Raw genomic sequence first — 22,598 nt, 5'->3', positions numbered from 1 at the left:
TGGTCTCCCACTCCCAGTTCGTGTTGGTCTCTCTCCCCTCTCCCAATTTGTTTCTCTGTACCCCCGGTTTGTGTTGCTCTGTCTCCCTCCTGCCCTCACTTTGTGTTAACCTTGGTGGTGAGTAAATTATTGGAATCATTTCTGAGGGACAGGATAAACCGTCACTTAGAAAGGCACGGAGTAATCAAGGACAGTCAGCACGGATTTGTTAAGGGAAGGTCGTATCTGACTAACTGGATTGAATTTTTTGAGGAGGTAACCAGGAGGGTCGATGAGGGTAGTGCTTTTGGTGTAGTCTACGTGGATTTTAGTAAGGCTTTTGACAAGGTCCCACATAGCAGATTGGTCAAAAAAGTAAAAGCTCTTGGGATCCAAGGGAAAGTGGCTAGTTGGATCCAAAATTGGCTCAGTGGCAGGAAGCAAAGGGTAATGGTCGACGGGTGTTTTTGTGACTGGAAGGCTGTTTCCAGTGGGGTTCCGCAGGGCTCAGTACGAGGTCCCTTGCTTTTTGTGGTATATATTAATGATTTAGACTTAAATGTAGGGGGCATGATTAAGAAGTTTGCAGATGATACAAAAATTGACCGTGTGGTTGATAGTGAGGAGGAAAGTTGTAGACTGCAGGAAGATATCAATGGATTGATTAGGTGGGCAGAAAAGTGGCAAATGGAATTCAATGCGGAGAAGTGTGAGGTAATGCATTTGGGGAGGGCAAACAAGGCAAGGGAATACACAATAAATGGGAGGATACTGAGAGGTGTAGAGGAACAAAGGGACCTTGGAGTGCATGTCCACAGATCCCTGAAGGTATCAGGACAGGTAGATAAGGTGATTAAGAAGGCATATGGAATACTTTATTAGCTGAGGCGTAGAATATAAGAGCAGGAAGATTACACTAGAGCTGTTTAAAAGACTAGTTAGGCCACAGCTTGATCACTGTGTACAGTTCTGGTCACCACATTACAGGAAGGATGTAATTGCACTAGAGAGGGTGCAGAGGAGATTTACGAGGATGTTGCCAGGACTGGAGAATTTTAGTGATGAGGAAAGATTGGATAGGCCTGGGTTGTTTTCTTTGGAGCAGAGGAGGCTGAGGGGTGATTTAATTGAGGTGTACAAAATTATGAGGGGCCTAGATAGAGTGGATAGGAAGGACCTATTTCCCTTAGCAGAGAGGTCAATAACCAGGGGGCATAGATTTAAAGTAATTGGTAGAAGGATTAGAGGGGAGCTGAGTATTTATTTCACCCATAGGGTAGCAGGGACCTGGAACTCACTGCCTGAACGGGTAGTAGAGGCAGAAACCCTCAACTCATTTAAAACATACCTGGATATGCACCTGAAGTGCCGTAACCTACAAGGCTACAGACCAAATGTTGGAAAGTGGGATTAGGCTGAGTGGCTCATTTTTGACCGGTACAGACACGATGGGCTGAATGGCCTCCTTCTATGTTGTAAATTTTTTATGATTCTATGAACAGCCCCAGCTTCTCCAGTCTCTCCACATAACTGAAGTCCCTCATCCCTGGCACCATTCTAGTAAATCTCCTCTGCACCCTCTCTAAGACCTTGACATCCTTCCTAAAGTGTGGTGCCCAGAATTGAACAATACTCGAGCTGAGGCCTAATCAGTGTTTTATAAAGGTTTAGCATAACCTCCTTGCTTTTGTACTCCTGCCACCTACAAAGATTTGTGTACATAAACCCCCAGATCTCTCTGTTCCTAAGCCCCCTTTAAAATTGTACCATTTAGTTGATATTGCCTCTCCTCATTCTTCCTTCCAAAATGTATCATTTCACAATTCTCTGTGTTAAATTTCATCTGCCATGTGTCTGCCCATTTCACCAGCCTGTCTGTCCCCCTTAAGTTTGTTACTATCCTCTAGGTTGTTTACTATATTTCTGAGTTTTGTGTCATCTGCAAATTGAAATTCTACCTTCTATACCCAAGTCCAGGTCATTAATGTATATCAAAAAGAGCAGTGGGAGATACTCTGTTTGGCCTTATCATCTCTGGCCGAGGGGAGGGAAAAGTCAGCCAGGGTTCCTGCTCATTGCTGTCCATTCATTCCTGCTGGTTGTTTGGTGAGGACAAGATCAAGCTTGTCTGTAATGTGCTGCAAAGTCAACACTTAAGAGAAAATCGTCTAAATTTGTGGCTCTGGCAAGCAGACACTGCACATAATTTTCTGACCATTAATAAATTAAACCTGCGCAGTTGAATTTTCGATATGCACTATCCACTATTGCAGTGCTCCTGTCAGAGCACCAAGTTGGAAAATTACCCCTTTATAATCTTAAGTCTACACTGCCACTTGAAAAAGGTGAATGAGGGCCATCAGCACCCATCCAGCAGCACAGCAGCCACCATTAGGAGAGGAAGATTAATTGAAGAAAACAGAGATAGAGGGGAAAAATAAATCAATAATTGTAAGGCCTCAGTAAGGGAACTACCTCTACTTTAGCTTGTTACATCGAGTCTACAGCTCAGAAACAGGCCATTCGGCCCAACTGGTCTATGCCAGAGATTATGCTCCACACGAGCCTCCTCCCTCCCTACTTCATCTAACCCTATCAGCATACCCTTGTATTGCTTTCTCCCTCATGTGCTTAACTAACTTTCCGTTAAATGCATCTATGCTATTTGCCTCAACTACTTCTTGTGGTAGTGTGTTCCACATTCTTACCACTCTTTGGGCAAAGAAGTTTCTCCTGAATTCCCTATTGGATTTATTAGTGACTATCTTATATTTATGACCTCTAGTTTTGGACTCCCCACAAGTGGAAACATTTTCTCTACGTCTACCCTATCAAACCTTATTATTATCTTAAAGACCTCTATCAGGTTACCCCTCAGCCTTCTTGTTTCTAAAGAAAAGAGCCCCAGCCTACTAAGCCTTTCCCGATAAGTATGTCCTCTCAGTCCTGGTATTATCCATGTGAATCTTTTTTGCACCTTCTCCAATGCCTCTATATCCTTTTTATAATACGGAGATCAGAACTGTCTACAGTACTCCAAGTGTGGCCTAACCAAGTTTCTCGACAACTTCTCTGCTTTTCAATTCTATCCCTCTGGAAATGAACCCCAGTGCTTGATTTACCTTTTTTATGGCCTTTTAGTGATTTGTGTACTGTACCCTGTGATCCCTCTGCTCCTCTACCCCATTTAGACTCTTACAACCAAGCAGTATGTGGCCGCCTTATTCTTCCTACCAATTAATTTAATCCATTACTCTGAGAGGTCCCTTGTATTTATCAATTCCTCTACACTACCTCACACTTATCGATATTGAAATTAATTTGCCAATTACACGTCCATTCTGCAAGTTTATTACTATCTTCTTGCATTTTGACACGTTCACCAGCCTGATTCCTGGGACGGCAGGACTGACGATGAGGAGAGATTGGGTCGACTAGGTCTATATTCACTCGAGTTTAGAAGAATGAGAGGCGATCTCATTGAAGTGTATAAAATTCTGACAGGGCTGGACAGACTGGATGCAGGGAGGATGTTTCCCCTGGCTGGGTCTCAGTCTCAGGATACAGGGTAGGACATTTAGGACTGAGATGAGGAGAAATGTCTTCACTCAGAGGGTGGTGAACCTGTGGAATTCTCTACCACAGAAGGCTGTGGAGGCCAAGTCACTGAATATATTTAAGAAGGCGATAGGTAGATTTCTGGACACAGAAGGCATCAAGGGGTATGGGGAGCGAGCAGGAATATGGTATTGAGATGGAGGATAAGCCATGATCATATTGAATGGCGGAGCCTGCTCAAAGGGCCGAATGGCCCACTCCTGCTCCTATTTTCTATGTTTCTTCCTTTGTATTAACTACACCCCCCAATTTGGTGTCATCCATAAATGTTGAAATTGTACTTCTGATTTCTGAGTCCAAATCGTTAATGTAAATTGTGAACAACAGTGGTCCTAGCACCAATCCCTGTGTTTCACAAAATGGACTGTGTAACTAAATTAATTGTAATTTTGCAATTTTAGAATGATTGTATTTGTATTTGTTACTTTTACTATTTAAAGTAGTTGTATATTCAAGGACATTGCTGAAAGTGTTAATATTAACTTATTAAAAAATGAACATTACTGCTCTTGCACTTTCGCCAAGCTGTCATTTTATCTCAGCTGTCGGAGATTGGCAGCCTCAATTTCTCACCATTATAGCCTAACTCTGTTTCCACATCATAAGTGTAAACACAACATGCTGAATGTATCATTTATCACTGGATTTAATGCTAGGGGAATAAAGAGCCTAATGGAACGGGCTAGATTCACTGTGCACTCCTCCACTCATACTAATGCTGAATTTTGTGAAAATACAATCTAATGTGTGTTTTTAAAATAAAAATCACATTACAATGAAGGGCAGATTGCACCTTTACATAAAAAATAATGCACAAATCTGGAACTGGAAGTTGAAATTGTGCTACATATGAGTGACTGTGTAAGAGAAAGTTGATATGCAGTGATAGGTTAAATGCAACTTTAATTTTTTACATTAAGATGGGATTCACATCTTTACTTTTTCATGAAATATTGAAGTGTAAAATTTTGTATGAACAATGCCTCTATGTATTCCTCTTCTCTTCCAGATGGAAAATGCCTGGATTCCAGTCAGAATCAGGAATGCTTTTCCCAACCAGCCTCCTAAAGCAAGTTTCATAGCTACGTTCATCCTGGAAGTGGATCAGTTTATTCTGACCCCCATAACTACAGGTACCCTGGATGGTGAAGACAGCGAGAGCCCCAAAGCCCAACTTGTGTTCAATATCACTAAGCCACCTCCACAGGGTTACATTACTCATTTATCCGACCACACCAAACCAATCACGTCATTCACCTGGACCGACCTGAATGAACTGCTGATAGCATTTCAGCCCCCAAACAGCAGTCACACTGAGAGAAGGAACTATGAGGTATGTGATGCAATATAATATCAAGGAAGAAAGTAGCTTTTCAATAGCAACTGCCTATCCCCCCTCCCCCACTGGATTGCATTTTTTTTAATCAACTGCCTCCTGCTTTTGTTATGAGAGTAAAAGAGTAAGTGCTTTTCGTGTGAGCTATTTCCTCACATCTTATATTTTGAGTTCCTTAAACACTTCAATCTGGAACGTACTTTGTTGAAAAACTTCAGTTAGAACAAAATAAACTTGCTAACAAATAATCCTTCTAGTAACTTTAATAGGACAGGGTACATGACATTTAGAAAATACAGGCAGAATGGAAAAGGAGGTGGGGTGTAGCTCTAATAATAAAGGATGAGATAAGCACAGTGGTGAGAAAGGATCTTGGCTCGGAAGATCAGGAAGTAGAATCAGTATGGGTGGAAATTAGAAATAACAAGAGGCAGAAAACACTGGGATTAGTTTATCGGCCCCCGAATAGTAGCAATACCGTTGGACAGAGTATTAATCATGAAATAATGGGAGCTTGTAACAAAGGTAATGCAATCATCATGGGGGACTTTAATCTGCATATAGACTGGGCAAAGCAAATTGGCAAAGGTAGTTTGGAGGACGAGTTCATGGAATGTATTCGAGACAGTTTCCTAGAGCAATACGTCATGGAACCAACCAGGGAACAGGCTATTTTAGATCTTGTACTATGTAATGAGATAGGGTTAATTAGTAATCTCACAGTAAAAGAACCTCTGGGGAAGAGTGATCATAATATGATAGAATTTCACATTGAGTTTGAAAGTAACGTACTTAAGTCCAAAACTAGAGTCTTAAACCTAAATAAAGCTAATTACAAAATGTGAGGTTATGCACTTTGGCAGGAAAAATCAGAGAGCAAGTTATTATCTTAATGGCGAGAAACTGGAAAGTACTGCAGTACAAAGGGATCTGGGGGTCCTAGTGCAAGAAAATCAAAAAGTTAGTATGCAGGTGCAGCAGGTGATCAAGAAGGCCAATGGAATGTTGGCGTTTATTGCTCGGGGGATAGAATATAAAAACAGGGAGGTATTGCTGCAGTTATACGAGGTATTGGTGAGACCGCACCTGGAATACTGCATACAATTTTGGTGTCCATACTTAAGAAAAGACATACTTGCTCTCGAGGCAGTACAAAGAAGGTTCACTCGGTTAATCCCGGGGATGAGGGGGCGGACATATGAGGAGAGGTTGAGTAGATTGGGACTCTACTCATTGGAGTTCAGAAGAATGAGAGGCGATCTTATTGAAACATATAAGATTGTGAAGGGGCTTGATCGGGTGGATGCGGTGAGGATGTTCCCAAGGATGGGTGAAACTAGAACTAGGGGGCATAATCTTAGAATAAGGGGCTGCTCTTTCAAAACTGAGTTGAGGAGCAACTTCTTCACTCAGAGGGTAGTAGGTCTGTGGAATTTGCTGCCCCAGGAAGCTGTGGAAGCTACATCATTAAATAAATTTAAAACAGAAATAGACAGTTTCCTAGAAGTAAAGGGAATTAGGGGTTACGGGGAGCGGGCAGGAAATTGGACATGAATTTAGATTTGAGGTTAGGATCAGATCAGCCATGATCTTATTGAATGGCGGAGCAGGCTCGAGGGGCCAATTGGCCTACTCCTGCTCCTATTTCTTATGTTCTTATTCTTATGTTCTTATGTATGAGGAGCGAGTTGTCAAAGGTAGACTGGGAAATTAACTTAAAGGGTTCGACAGTTGAAAAGCAATGGCAAACATTTAAAGAAGTATTTCAATATTCCCAACAAGTATACATTCTATTGAGAAATAAAAACTCCATGGGAAAAGTGATCCACCCATGGCTAACTGAAGAAGTTAAGGAGAGTATTAGATTGAAAGAAGAGGCCTATAATGTTGCCAAGAAGAGCAATAAGCCTGGGGATTGGGAGAGTTTTAGAAACCAACAAAGGACGACCAAAAAGTTGATAAAAAGGGAGAAAATAGTTTACTTCCATAGTCTATCAAGAAATATAAAAATGGATTGTAAAAGCATCTACAAGTATGTAACAAGGAAGAGAGTAGCAAAAGTAAACGTTGGACCCTTAGAGGCTGAGATAGGAGAAATTATAATGGGGAATCAGGAAATGGCAGATGCATTAAACAAATATTTTGTATCAGTCTTCACAGTAGAAGAAACAAAAAGCACACCAGAAATAGTGGGGAACCAAGGGGTAAATGAGAGTGAGGAATTTAAAACAATTAATATCATTAGAGAAAAAGTACTGGACAAACTAATGGGACTAAAAGCCGACAAATCCCCTGGACCTGATGGCCTACATCCTAGTGGCACTTCTGGCTGAAGGTGGGCTGTGCCATCATTGAGGATGGGGCTGTTCACGGTTTAATTGTCCACACGATTCTGTGTTGCAGAACAGAAGGAGGCCATTCGGCCCATTGTGCCTGTGCCAGCTCTTTGAATGAGCTATCCAATCAGTCCCCCTTCCCTGCTTTTTTTCCCATAGCCCTGTAAATTTTTTACCTTCAAGTATTTGTCCAATTCCCTTTACAAAGTTATTATTTAATCTGCCTCATAGAATCATAGAATAGTTACAGTACAGGAGGAGGCCATTCAGCCCATCAAGCCCGTGCCGGCTTCCACCACCGTTTCAGGCAGTATATTCCAGATCATAACAACTCTCTGTAAAAAAAAAAAGTTTCCATTTTCATCCTATCTAGTTTCTCTACCATCTCCTCCTTTACTGTATCATTGACAGCATCCTCTTCCGAAGTGAAGACAGATGCAAAGTACTCAAAGGGAGGGTTAGAGTGTGTAAGAAGTGTTTAGTCATGATGCTCCGGCCATGATCGTGTGGAGTAGGCTTGATGGATCAGCTGGTCTTTTCTTACCTGTCAATTTTGTAAGTTTGTAGAACCAGATCCAGCACTACTTCCTTCCACGTTGGGCTGGAAACATACAGTTCAAGGAAGTTCTCCTGTACACTTTTCAGGAATTCCTTTCCCTCCCTGACCTTCACACTGTTTCTTCCCCAGTCTACTTTAGGACAATTGAAGTCCCCCATTATCTCTACTCTATTATTTTTACATCTTTCTGAAATATGCATGCAAATGTGCTCCTCTACCTCCTTCCCACTATTTGGAGGCCTATAATAAACACCTAGCAGTGTAATAGCTCCTCTTCTGCTCCGTAACTGTAACCAAATAGATTCTGTCTTTGAACCCTCAAGTACATCATCCCTTTCCATGGCTGTAACAGTATCTTTGATCACTACGACCATCCCCTCCTTTTTTTCCTTCCCTATTTCTTCTGAATACATTGTAGCCGGGAAGTTCCCATTCCTCTCCTTGTTTGAGCCAGGTCTCTGTTATTGCCACTATATCATTACCTCATGTGGCAACTTGTGCCTTCAGCTCACCAACCTTATTTGCCACACTCCTTGCATTTATGCATAAGCACTCCAAACCCACCGTCGTCTGATTTGTAGTTCTCCCCAATCTGATCCTTCCTATTTCTGAACTACTCTTCATTCTGATTTGGGAAAAAACAAATTTCTTCGGGGCTAAGGCACGCTCCCAGCTTAAGTGGCTGGGAGTACAGTGGAGGGGGAGAAAAATTGGGCGTGATCTGAAAACACGGGTGGGGGAAATTGGATAAGGGTCTGTTCTGGGCAATGGCTACCACCCCGCGCCCAACGGACCCTTCGCAGGCAGCACATGAACTTCGTGCTGCCTGCTACTTATCATGAAATCTCCGTGCAGCAGGCGCAGCCCTCGCTGCTGAGAGGCTGCACAGAGAATGAGGAAATTGGAAATGGGGCGTGGCCAGCGCACGTCATCAGCAGCCTGCACTACTTAAAGGTACAGGCACATTCCCAATGGCAGGTACACAGCCAAGGAGGAGAAGGGAGAATGGCATCACGAGTAGCTGCACCAGCAAGAGAGCGGGCACCAAGATTCTCCGACGATGCTCTGGAGGTCCTGGTGGAAGGTGTGGACCAGAGGAGGGCAGCATTGTACCCGCAGGGTGGCCGGAGACTGTCTAGACTACAGCTGTGTAGGCATTGGCAGGCTGTGGCACAGGAGGTGAATGCCAGGAGCATTGCACCACGCACGTGGGGGCAGTGCCGCAAGAAATTTAATGATTTGTCAGAAGTGGTCAAGGTGAGTGAATGCAAGTGTCAAGTGGCACATCCTCCCAACTGCACCAATACTCCACGCACGACACCTCCCGTCACCCACCCACCCACCAACAAACACTGCCATCCATACGCAATGTTGCATCTCACCCGCACATAGTACCACACTTGCAGGCCACACAGCCACCACTCAAGTCACACAAACTGGCAGCTATTCGACCATGACAGGCTAATCGTCCACACACCTTGCAGGACACTCACTGTCCTCTGTCTTGCAGGAGAAGGTGGCGTATGACACCCGCCAGCAGGAGGGACCTGAGGCTGGACGGGCACGTTTACACATCCTCACCTCCCTAGAGGACACGATGCTGTGGATTATGGGCGGGCCGTCGCTGCAGCCGGTCAAGGGGGTCTCTGCATATCTAATGATCCTTCTCCTTTTCCACATCTCCCTCCTCCCATAATCATGCTGCACACGCTGCCAGCACGCACCTCTTACTTGCTCCTCTCCCCACTCCACAACTCAACCTGTTTCCCTTTGTCATTGCAGGTACCATTGGTGGCACCTGAGGAGGAGGAGGAGGAGGACACTGAAGCCCCACCGTCACTCAATCTGACACTTGCTTCCACCAGCTCAGAGACTGACACTGCGCGTCCTTTAGAGGTTAGGTTAGAGGAGGGGTCTGCATGTGGTGAGACACCGAGCACAAGTGTGCAGGAGCCGGGGCGGAGGGAACGGGTACCACAGGTCCCAGCTCGCCGGAGGGCAAGGTCACTCACTAGTTCTACTCCAGAGGAGTCTGATGAGGACTTCGATGGGCCAAGCTACAGAAAACGGCTGATGGGTGTACACCAACAAATGCTTGGGGCACTGGAAAGCCTGCCAGAAAGCCTGGGCACAATGAGAAGGGGCATGGAGGAGTCCAGCTCCAGCTCCAACTCGGCGCAGGGCTTTGCGCAGAGCTTGGAGCCCATCCTTTCCAACATGGAACGGGTGGTCACCTCCATCAGCGCACCTGTGGAACCCACCATGATGCAGCGTCTGATGACTGATGTCACACCTTCCATTGCAGCACAAACATCTGCCATCCAAGGTCTGACTGCTGCATTGGAAGCTCAGACTGCTGCTATCGTGGGTCTGGGGACCACTGTGGAACGGAGCTTCCAGGGAATCACAGCACTCCAGCAATCCGTTCTCCGGCTGATCACCAGGATTGCTGAGGCGCCACCCTGGGAGAGTGGCAGTGGCGCCATGGCAGTCGGACCTGCTGTCCTCTCTCAGGACGACAGCCTTCCTGCTCCCACCCCTGCCACTCCGCCAGTGCCCCTGTTGTTGCCTCTCGGCCAGACTGCTGCAGCCCATGCTGAGATGGTGCAGTCTGAAGCCGGGCCCTCCAGGCCCAGAGCTGCTCGAGGTCGTCCTCCAAGGCCACCTGGACGTTCCTCCATTGAAGGCCAGCAGCCTCCCACCACCCATCCTCCAGCCACTGGTGTTGATCATCGTAGGAGCACTAGGATAGGTAAAGGCACACGGACAACAGGCACTAAGGGAATGCACAAGGGTGAATAGTTCTGTTCTGTTTGCATAATTTAATTTATTAATCCATAAATGAGAGTTTGATTTTACATTTGGTGGTGGTTTTTGTTCATGCAATGAGCTGAGGGGGAAACCAATGTGTAATCAGATGGAGGGCGATTTGATTGTTTTGTGGGAGGGGAAAGGTGGGGAGTGTAGGACTGTTGGTGAGTTGGGGGATGTAGTTCACATTATTGATAGCGCCTGATCCGTGCCCGCTATCAGACAAGGCATGTGGTTCCTGCTGCACTCTTGTGTCTTCCTCCACCTCCTCTTCTGGCTCCACCCCCTCATCCTGCTCCTCCTCAGCCTCTTCCTCCTCCTGCTCCTCCGCCTCTTCTTCCTCAGCCTCCTCATCCTACACCTCTGGCTCAGCATCTTCTGCAGTCATTGGTGGCAAAGGCTGGTCCCTCATGATGGCGAGGTTGTGCAGCATGCAGCAGACCACCACGAATCTGCCCACCCACTCAGGGGAGTACTGCAGGGCTCCTCCAGACCAGTCCAGGCAGCGGAAGCGTTGTTTGAGGAGGCCTATGGTGTGCTCCACGATGTTGCGTGTGGCAGCATGGCTCTCATTATAGGCCTGCTGTGCACATGTGCGTGGATTCCTGACCGGAGTCATGAGCCATGTCATGAGGGGATAGCCCTTGTCGCCCAGTAGCCAGCCTTTGACTTGCCGAGTCGGGTGAAAGATAGCTGGCATGTTTGACTGCCGCATGACGAAGGTGTCGTGACTGCTCCCAGGGTAGCGGGCATTGACCTCCGTGATTCGATGCGTGTGGTCACACACCAGCTGCACGTTTAGGGAGTGGAAGCCCTTTCGGTTGACGAAGACAGACGAGATGATGTGCGGGCCATGGCACCCTGCACCATGGGGAAGCCAGCAATGCGGGCAAAATCCCGTGCTCGCTCGTTCTGATTGTCTCTGTGGAGAGGGAAGTTGATGAACCTGTTCCTCATCTGGTACAGTGCGTCTGTGACCTCCCTTATGCAGCAGTGCACTGCATACTGCGAGATGTTGCACATGTCGCCAGCAGAGGCCTGAAATGTTCCTGAGCCGTAGAAATTCAGCACCACAGTGACCTTCACAGCCACAGGCAATGCTGACCTCGCCCTGCTCTGAGGCTGCAGTTGTGGCCACACCAGTTGACAGATCTCAGTGAACCTCAAGCGTTGGATGCAATCCTCCTCGGTCATGTTGAGGTAAGAGAATTGATCCCTGAAGGCCCTCACTGGGTAGGACCTCCTGCTCAGTGCCCTGCGCCTCCTCATCCTCGTCCTCCGTCTTCTCACAGCTTGACTTGCAGGGCGTGGCCTCTCTGCATGCTCCCAGTCGTGCTCAATGCCCAGCGGGAGCCCGAGCAGACCGCCCATGGTTGTCAGGGATGTTGTTCCACCAGAGTTGTAACTTTCCGACCAATAAGGAAATACCTGCCATAGCACTCTCAAAAGTAGTGTAGGAACTCTCAATAAGAATAGGGAGCTTCAAAAAACACTTCCTACTCCTCCAGCAGCCAGAAGCAATAATCCAGCAACACCTTTTAAATAGCACTGGTCGGGGGGGGGGGGGAGTCCTTCAGGCATTGTAAGACTTGTTTAGATGGTCGGGGCTAAGACTGTGCGTTGAGTTGAGCGTTAAGGTCCAAAATTGTGTGCATCACTTTAAATCAGCGTTCCACACTGCAGCCATTTTCTCCCTACTTTACAGACTTCCAGCGTTTGGGATTAGCACATGCGCTAATTCCTATACCAAGATGGCGTCGGGCGCTAAACGGCCCAATTTAGTGCCCTGGGTTTCCGCTCAGAAGAACACTGGGAAGTTCCATCCAAACAAGGTTGCTGATGTCAGGAGGCAGGGCCGGTAGAATGACTACCAGAAGTCCCATGGCTCCCTCGTCCTTTCCGCCAGTGATATGGATGCTGGGAAGAAATCAGTGTCCAGGTCAATGATGGAAGTGGGTCATGGCCTGGCATATCCCAAAATTGGCTGTTCCAATTTTCTTTGGATTGACCATCTGATAAGTGGAACTGATCACATACAAACTTCCTCTGAGTGTCCTTCATAGAATCATTCCTAATGCATGCCTGTTGGGAAATGAAAGGGGAGGCACTGTTAGGTGTCGTTTCCCTCCCCCCCCCCACCCAACAGTTAAATACCTAGTTGGAGTGTTTCCACCCTGTTCAGGGAAACCCAGGAAATCTCTAGGCAACTTTGTACCATTTTCCTCTGCTTTGCGCCAAGAACTGAGTGTTCCCTGGAGATGCAAACTGCCCTACTGTTGTGACTATGGGTATGAATTTATGTTGTGTGCAAGAAGCATTAAATTTGTACCAGGCAAATAAATTACAAACATATAAGAGTACATTTTACAAACGATTCCTACTGACAGAACCATGGCCGCTGGAAGAACTATCGGGAAGCCACTGCCATTTTCCATTCTTTAATTTTATAAATCTACGCTCCATGCTGGGAACCACATTTATAAAATTGACCCTATAGTGTTAACAGAAAGCGTGTATTTAAATACAGTAAGCACAGAGTAACAGAGAAAAATAATTTTGCATTTAGATCATGCTTAGTTTCAACTGTGGATGTGATCGTTTTTGTGCTTTGTTTCCATAGTCTTTCAGGCTTTGGGAAATAGGGAGTATTTCTGTGTGATGCTTATTCATCTTCATATTTCCCTAGTTTAGAACGTAATGAGTAGGGCTAGCTAGATACCTCTTTTACCTTTCTATAGTTTCTGATGATGCTTGGGGCACTGATGTATTGTGGCTTTGATCTCGACTATATTTCTGTAACAGGTAGAACTTGAAGTTCACGATATCTACTTCAGGAACAGTGCACCAATAATGGTGTACATCTCGATAAGGACAGCTGATACCAATGCTCCCAGAGTTTCCTGGAACATGGGTGAGCTTGAATTTGGTAAACTGAATATAAATGGGGAGAGATTTGTTGACTTAGCCAACAAAGGTGCATGCAAGGGCCAGGTGATCCCTTTCAATTAGTGCAACAGGCAATCTTTCGGCCAGTTTAGAAGTACTTTCACACAAAATGTGCAAGAATTTGATTTTAATATAAGCTAATGGGTTTAAATGGCCCCAAGCAATATTAATGTGCACTTAGCAGATGTGTAAACTCTAACCCATGTAGTAAATTTTTATTGCCAATTTGAAAACCTGTCTTTTTTTGTTGGGGTGTTCTTGGATTTTATTGTTAGTATAAAAAGCCAGGAGATAATCAGTGGGGAAAACTTGGACTCTAAAACCCAGGTAAATTTAAATTTTTTTAAAAATAATTAGGCAAAAACTATTTTTACTTTAAACATCACTAAAACTCAAGAAAACAAACAAGAAGCTTGAAAGAAAAGTACAGTCAAGATAAATGACAACCCACAATTATATACACCATGGATACCATTTTTATGGGGGTTAGCGTCAAACTCTTGCTTAACCCAGAGATAGATTTTTTTCAAATTAAATTTAAAATGGAAGAGCCTATTTTTATTGAAGTGGCTCCAACCGCCTACCTGTTACTGTGGTGGAGTAATAAAAAATGTTGGTGATTATGCACAGGGGAACAGCTACAATCTTTTCGTGAGCACTACCTTAGTTGGTGACTTGAAGCAGTCTTTGATTCATCACCTCAGTCTTCAGGGAACTATCAGTGTGCATTACTGTTCTTGCTCCATATCTAACCAAGAATGAAAGACTGGCATTTGCTACAGTGTTAAGAAGTTTCACATCCCCAATTGCAAAAACTTTGGTTTTTTTTCCTGCTGAAAATCGGGTCCACGAAGCAGCACATTGAATCTATGACATCAGCACTGTCTGTGCTGATATAACAGATGTGATGCACATGCATCGCTGGATCTGATTTCCGGTAAGAAAACAATGTTTTATTCTCAAATTCAGGATTCTTTCCCTCAAATTCAGCTGAACTTTCCCCCTTACTTTTTTTCTCAGTTTTTACCTATTCACCTCGCGAAAAAGATCCGGCAATTTACCTCTGCAAATCGGTAAAAGTTGATTTTAACGATCCGTACCTATTGGAAATTTTGGTTTCCTTAATTTCTAATAATTTTTCCCACTTCTCCTGCATCCGCATAAAGAGCATCTCCACATCCAGTGAGGGTTTAATGATCCTGTAGGAACCTGAAATTGACAATTGGATTCAAATAAAATTGTAAGCGTTTCACAATCCCGGAAGTTATTTAGTCATCGCTTAAGCCAATGATAATGAGAATCTAAAGTTCACTTCTTGATTTCCATTCTGCAGGACTTGATCTACTGGAAGGCCAGTCTCGACCTATCACCTGGGAGCAGTTTCAGGTAGTGGATAATGATGACCTCAGTGCAGTCCGTTTGGTTACTGTGGATGGCTTGCAACACGGACGACTTACAGTAAGAGGTTAATGTCCATTTAACAAACAGGACGAATTCTAATAACCAAGGCAGGATTTCTCAGGATCTCAGGTCTAGCATCACGGCATGTTTTTCCTGGTCTGCGGAATTACGCAAAAGTTGTTTAAACCATGAGATGTGGCTTGACGTTCCCTATTCGAAAGTGGAATTTGCCAGAGAGTTAATTACAAGTATTGCCATGAGACGATGAGGTAACTTGGTACACTACACCTGAGTCACTGACCGCACATCCCAACGTGTTGGTCAGGGTTTCTCTGCCAGTGTCATTAAGGTAAACAATGAAGATTGCACTTTATTGCTATCAGTTCAATATCTAATAAACTTCATCTTCAGTGTAATGAAGTTGAGATTTCTGGCAATGGGAACAGATACTAATAATGGAACGCTGGCACTCCACGTGAAGGATGGTGCATGTGCTCAACTCCCTGCGGCTGCAAAATGTGTTGAAGAGAGCACTGGAGATAAAACTTTGTGGAAGAGCAGACATTTAGATAAATTCCAATTTTTTCTCTTCCTTTTCAGAAGGCAGTGTCTTATTTTGAGGTAGTGGCCACCTTCCAGAACCTTGCCCAAATGGCCATTCTTCCTGTGTAAGCCTAGACAGTGAGTCACTAGACTATTTAACCATGGCGGGGCTCACAGATGACTTTGATAGTCCCCAGGAGCAGGAGATTTGATTGATTTTAGTTCCCTTGATTTAGTTAAGAGGTATTCAAACACCTTACTCACCACAGGTTGAGCCTGGGGCCTTCCTGGTCTGCATTACTAGGTTCCACATCATTTAGTGCTCTCGCCCACTGAACAACTGCGGAGCCAAATCTAGGTCTTGACAGGGTAGATGTTCAGAGGCTGTTTCCTCTGGCTGGAGAGTCTAGAACTAGGGGGCACAGTCTCAGGATAAGGGGTCAGCCATTTTGGACTGAGATGAGGAGAAATTTCTTCACTCAGAGGGGGGTGAATCTTTGGAATTCTCCACCCCAGAGGGCTGTGAATGCTCAGTCATTGAATATATTCTTGGCTGAGATCAATAGTTTCTTGGACTTTAAGGGAATCAAGGAATATGGGGATTGGGCGGGAAAGTGGAGTTGAGGTTGAAGATCAGCCATGATCTTATTGAATGTCTGAGCAGCTTGAGGGGCTGTATGGCCTACTCCTGCTCCTATTTCTTATTGTAAACAATTTTACAACACCAAGTTATAGTCCAACAATTTTATTTTAAAATCCACAAGCTTTCGGAGGCTTCCTCCTTCCTCAGGTGAATGTGGAAATGAAATCCTCGAACCTATCGCATTTATAAATCACAGAACAATGCCTGGTGATTACAGATAGTCTTTTCAACTGCCCGTTGCCAAGGCAACCAAAGTGTTCAGACAGATAGGTGTTACATACAGGGCCACCGGATATACAAACGGCCAGGACTAAAAAAACAGATGATGTGGAGATGCCAATTAAAAAAAACAGAGCGAGAGAGGCAGAAACATAGAAACATCCGGAAGGAAAAGACAGCAATTGACCCGTTATATTAAAAACAGATAACATTTGTTCGCTGGTGGGGTTACATGGAGCGTGACATGAACCCAAGATCCCGGTTGAGGCCGTCCTCATGGGTGCGGAACTTGGCTATCAATTTCTGCTCGACGATTTTGCGTTGTCGAGTGTCTCGAAGGCCGCCTTGGAGTACGCTTACCCGAAGGTCGGTGGCTGAATGTCCTTGACTGCTGAAGTGTTCCCCGACTGGGAGGGAACCCTCCTGTCTGGCGATTGTTGCGCGGTGTCCGTTCATCCGTTGTCGCAGTGTCTGCATGGTCTCGCCAATGTACCATGCTCCGGGGCATCCTTTCCTGCAATGTATGAGGTAGACAATGTTGGCCGAGTCACAGGAGTATGAGCCATGTACCTGGTGGGTGGTGTCCTCTCGTGTGATGGTGGTATCTGTGTCGATGATCTGGCATGTCTTGCAGAGGTTACCGTGGCAGGGTTGTGTGGTGTTGTGGACGCTGTTCTCCTGAAAGCTGGGTAATTTGCTGCAAACGATGGTCTGTTTGAGGTTGGGTGGCTGTTTAAAGGCGAGTAGTGGAGGTGTGGGGATGGCCATAGCGAGGTGTTCGTCATCATTGATGACATGTTGAAGGCTGCGGAGAACATGGCGTAGTTTCTCCGCTCCGGGGAAGTACTGGACGACGAAGGGTACTCTGTTGGTTGCGTCCCGTGTTAGTCTTCTGAGGAGGTCTATGCGATTTTTTGCTGTGGCCCGTCGGAACTGTCGATCAATGAGTCAAGCGTCATATCCTGTTCTTACTAGGGCGTCTTTCAGCGTCTGTAGGTGTCCATCGCGTTCCTCCTCGTCTGAGCAGACCCTGTGTATTCGCAGGGCCTGTCCATAGGGGATGGCCTCTTTGACGTGGTTAGGGTGGAAGCTGGAAAAGTGGAGCATCGTGAGGTTGTCCGTGGGCTTGTGGTAGAGTGAGGTGCTGAGGTGCCTGTCTTTGATGGAGATTCGTGTGTCCAAGAAAGAAACTGATTCTGAGGAGTAGTCCATGGTGAGCTTGATGGTGGGATGGAACTTGTTAATGTTATCGTGTAGTCTCTTTAGTGATTCTTCGCCGTGGGTCCATAGAAAGAAAATGTCGTCGATGATGTGGAGATGCCTGTCATGCCTTCCCATCATGCCTATTTCTTATGTTAGATCAATTATCTGACAGATGAGAAGAAAGTAGAGAGTGAGATGCAGAACTGATTATTTTTAAGAACTGTATTTGCAGTTTTTAGCCCATAAATTGTATTTCTTTGTCTTTTTTTTAATTCATTCTTGAGATCGTAGAATCATAGAAAGTTGCGGCACAGAAAGAGGCCGTTCGGCCCATCGTGTCCATGCCTGCCGAGAAAGAGCTATCCAGCTTAATCCCACTTTCCATCACTTGGTCCGTAGCCCCGTATGTTATGACACTTCAAGTGTTCATCCAAGTACTTTTTAAATGAGTTGAGGGTTTCTGCCTCTACCACCCTTTCAGGCAGTGAGTTCCTGACCCCCTCGACCCTCTGGGTGAAAAGATTTCTCCTCAGCTCCCCTCTAATCCTCCCACCAATTACTTTAAATCTATGCCCCCTGGTCACTGACCCCTCTGCTAAGGGAAATAGGTCCTTCCTATCCACTCTATCTAGTCCCGTCATAATTTTATATATCTCAATTAAACCTCCCCTCAGCCTCCTTGTTCCAAAGAAAACAACCCCAGCCTATCCAATCTTCTGGCATAGTTCTAGCATAATCTCCCTGCTCTGACATTCTATGTCTCGGCTAATAAAGGAAAGTATCTCGTATGCCTTTTTAACCACCTGCTACCTTCAGGGATCTGTGGACATGCACTCCAAGGTCCCTCTGTCCCTCTGTTCCTCTACACCTCTCAGTATCCTCCCATTTATTGTGTCTTCCCTTGCCTTGTTTGCCCTCCGTAAATGCATTACCTCACACTTCTCTGGATTGAATTCCATTTACCACTTTTCTGTCCACCTGACCAGTCCATTGATATCTTCCTGCAGTCTACAGCTTTCCCCCTCACTATCAACCACACGGACAATTTTTGTATCATCTGCAAACCTCTTGATCAAGCCTCTCACATTCAAGTCCAAATCATTAATATTTACCACAAAAAGCAAGTGACCTAGTACTGAGCCTTGCGGGACCCCACTGGAAACAGCCTTCCAGTCGCAAAAACACCCATCAACCATTATCCTTTGCTTCCTGCCACTGAACCAATTTTGGATCCAACTTGCCACTTTCCCATGGATTCCATGGGCTTTTACTTTTTTGACCAGTCTGACAGGTGGGACCTTGTCAGAAGCCTTGTTAAAATCCATGTAGACTACATCAAACGCGTTACCCTCATCGACCCTCCTTGTTACCTGCTCAAAAAATTCAATCAAGTTAGTCAGACACGACCTTCCCTTAACAAATCCATGCTGACTGTCCTTGATTAACCCGTGCCTTTCTGAATGACAATTTATGCTGTCCCTCAGAATCGATTCCAATAATTTGCCCACCACCGAGGTTAGACAGACTGGCCTATAATTACTCGGTCTATCTCTTTCTCTCTTTTTAAACTATGTGGACGTCACTGACACATTGTACTAGGTGGCTGCAATGAAAATTATAGATGTTGCCATTCGTACAGATTAAAACTTAACATCTACTCTGAATTTGATAGTGCTTGCTACCTTTACTAACTTGCTGAAAATGGGTTTCAGTCGTTAATCCCATTCAGTGAATGCAGAGTTTTGTGATGCACTAATCCCCTTTGATTAATGTCGGACAGCAATTCAACAATCGATTCACTAACTGGTGTCATTTATGTAATTTGCAGGTGGAAAGGGTTTTATGTTTACAGTCAATGACATCAAGGCTGGTGTCGTTCGATACCATCATGACGATAGCGACACCACAAACGATTTCATCGTCTTCAGAATTTTTGATGGTCATCATAGTACCCGGCACAAATTCCCCATCAACATCCTGCCTAAAGATGACAGCCCTCCCTTCCTTATCAATAATGTTATCTTTGAACTGTGTGAGGACCAAGAAATTCTGATTGAGAAGTTTATGCTTCAGGCCTCAGACATGGACTCAAGTGATGATTACATCCTCTTCAAAATCATCAAATCCCCGCAAGCTGGAGAAATTAGGAAAAGAATAGCTCCTGAACTAACAGGTATTTTTTAATAGGTGTCGGTGATATGGAATGGAACACTTTCCTGTTTTCAGGCTTTCAGTATTGGTCCTTTTACTCTGTCCAACAATATCCCTAAATCCCAGTCTTCAAGGTGCAACCCCTATTTCACAAGTGTGATATTGCCAGTTCCCACACCAGCCATCCTTGTTGCTCTCAGGGGTACATGTTCTTTGGTTAGCAAAAAATTGATCCAAGTTAAAAATGGTGAACCTGTTTTATACTCACATGGGGGCAGAGATTGCTCGGAGTGGTGAACCAAAATTGCTCGCCGCTCCATAGTTTTACACTAACCTGCTAACTTACCGTGGTTCAATAGGAAGCAAAGAAGAGCCCAGCATCAGTTCAAGCGCAGCTAGGACACTGGGAGAAGCGAGAGGATCACACTGTCCCCTCGACAAAGCAGATCGCTGCATTTTTGACAAGCTGCGTTTACTGTTTCTGCAGGCTTCCAGCATGAAAACCAGGAAATGAAAGGTACAACATTAAAATAATTGTAAAAATAATTATATACAGTGAAAAAAGAGAGGGTAAGAAATAATTGAATGAAATAAAAGAGACAGAATTGAAAAGTAAAAAAAAAATTAATTTTTTAATTTCAGAACATTTTTTTATGACCAAAAACTATTAAAATAGTTGAGACTCCAATTTAGTTGAGACTAAAATAATGAGTCTCCACATTTTTAAAAGTTAATTTTTAGTTTGGCAGTCATTAAGACTTACCACACTGTTAAAACTTAGTTTAAACCTGGTGTTTTTAAGCGTACCTGCTTTGTGACGATATTCGTTACTTTCCAGCTAGGCAGACGAGCAATTTGGCGCTTTTTCAATGATTTCCCTGATTGCAGCGTGCAATACACCTTTAATTCAAAGCTGTCATATTGCGGCGAAATAGTAGGAGCAAGTTCCAGATTACCGTGTTTCACTGAGCATGTGCGAACGTCGGAACTTGCTCCTCCATTTCGCCACGAACAACGGTGAGCGCTGTTCCAGCAATTTCTGCCCCATTGACCATTGCGCTCACAGATGTAACTCTCTGACCAAGACTGCTAATTTAATTGTCAATTAGGGGCAGTTTTGTGGTGCAGCCCAATGGGAACTAGGACCCTTGCTGCTAACAGAGAGAACTTTCATTCCATCAGTTTTGTTTGACCTGAACTTTTGTCTCAGGAGTGAAAGGATGTGAAGGCTCTTGCTTGAGTGATGGAGTACCTCACAATTGCATCTCATGAGATGGAATGATCAGTAAAGAGACCAGCCCAGAAAGGAGTTGTGGCCTAGAAATTTGGCTGCACAGTGGCCATTTCTCAGGTGACAAACGCCCTCCTAAGCCTCCAATATGGCAGGAAACGCACGTTCATTGCGAGCCGGAAATGCGCTACTTGATATTTTGACATCTAATAAGGGGTGTAACGCCAATTTAAGGCACCCACTGCAAGATTTTTAAGGTATTTAAAATTGTAAAGGGACCGCCTGTTAGGCCCCAACCAACAAAGTAAGTTTTTGAAATATACTTACCTGAATGTGGAGTCGGGAGGAGCACACTCCTGCCCTGATCAACGCTGCTCGACTCCAATTGCCGCCGATTCCCGTCCCGCCCCCCCCCCCCCACCCCCCCGGCAACCCCCTTAATCGCCGCTATCTCCCAACCTGATCCAGGTTGCCCCCCACTTTCCCGGTCACCCGCCCCTTTCCGGTCACACCCTTTCCCTCATTTACCCGAGGGCTGCTGCAATGTCAGCAGCGGCTCGATCTTCCATTGTGCTTCACCAACAAGCTGCCTGATGCTCTTGCTGCTTGCTGGCTCCACGGAAATGGGGTCCCAGGTCCAATATTGGGGGCGCCTCAGGCCTCACCATTCAGGAGTAGAATTTATCCCTGCGCGCCCCCGTCCCGCCATGTGCTCAAAGATAGGCGCACCTGAATTTCTGGCCCTCCTGCCTGTAGTGTAGTTACAGGTAGTGTGATTGACTAAGCAAGTATTAAGAGGGTGCAATTGGGAGCACATGACTGAAGAAGATGGTGTAATGAACAGTATAGAATCGTAGAAAGTTACGGCACAGAAGGTGGTCATTCGGCCCATCATGTCCGTGCCGATGGAAAAAGAGCTATCCAGCTTAATCCCACTTTCCAGCACTTGGACAATAGCCCTGTAGGTTACGGCACTTCAAGTGCACATCCAAGTACTTTTTAAATGAGTTGAGGGTTTCTGCCTCTCCCACCCTTTCAGGCAGTGAGTTCTAGACCCCCACCACCCTCTGGGTGAAAAAATCTCTCCTCAGCTCCCCTCTAATCCTTCTACCAATTATTTTAAATCTATGCCCCCTGGTCACTGCGAAGGGAAATAGATCCTTCCTATCCACTCTATCTAGGCCCCTCATAATTTTATATACCTCAATTAAATCACCCCTCAGCCTCCTCTGTTCCAAAGAAAACAACCCCAGCCTATCCAATCTTTCCTCATAGCTAAAATTCTCCAGTCCTGGCAACATCGTAAATCTCCTCTGTACCCTCTCCAGTGCAATCACATCTTTCCTGTAATGTGGTGACCAGAATTGTATGCCTGCGGCAGGTGGTGAGTGAACCAACACGAGGGGAAAACTGTGTTCACCTCGTCCTCACCAATCTACCTGTCGCAGATGCATCTGCCCATGACAGTATTGGTAGGAGTGACCAACGCACAGTCCTCGTGGAGATGAACTCCAGTCTTCGCACTGAGGACACCATCCAACGTGTTGTGTGGCACTACCACCGTGCTAAATGGGATAGATTCAGAACAGATCTAGCAGCTCAAAACATGAGGCGCTGTGGGC

General features: G+C 45.2%; 1 protein-coding gene across 8 annotated transcripts in view; it reads left to right on the top strand.

Moving 5' to 3' along the window:
• Positions 1-22,598, top strand: part of frem1a (Fras1 related extracellular matrix 1a) — a 337,163-nt gene that overhangs the window by 62,896 nt on the left and 251,669 nt on the right. For all 8 annotated transcript variants that reach the window (XM_067983690.1, XM_067983689.1, XM_067983688.1 and 5 more), the window contains exons 6-9: positions 4,607-4,930; positions 13,442-13,550; positions 14,919-15,050; positions 19,423-19,767. In XM_067983690.1, coding sequence (XP_067839791.1) covers positions 4,607-4,930; positions 13,442-13,550; positions 14,919-15,050; positions 19,423-19,767 — 910 coding nt within the window. The remainder of the gene's footprint in view (positions 1-4,606; positions 4,931-13,441; positions 13,551-14,918; positions 15,051-19,422; positions 19,768-22,598) is intronic.

This window comes from Heptranchias perlo, chromosome 4 (genome assembly GCF_035084215.1).
Source record: "Heptranchias perlo isolate sHepPer1 chromosome 4, sHepPer1.hap1, whole genome shotgun sequence".
In the NCBI taxonomy this organism is placed as follows: Eukaryota; Metazoa; Chordata; class Chondrichthyes; order Hexanchiformes; family Hexanchidae; genus Heptranchias; species Heptranchias perlo.
Note: the sequence above shows the minus strand (reverse complement) of the source record. Positions and strands in the feature narration are given on the sequence as shown.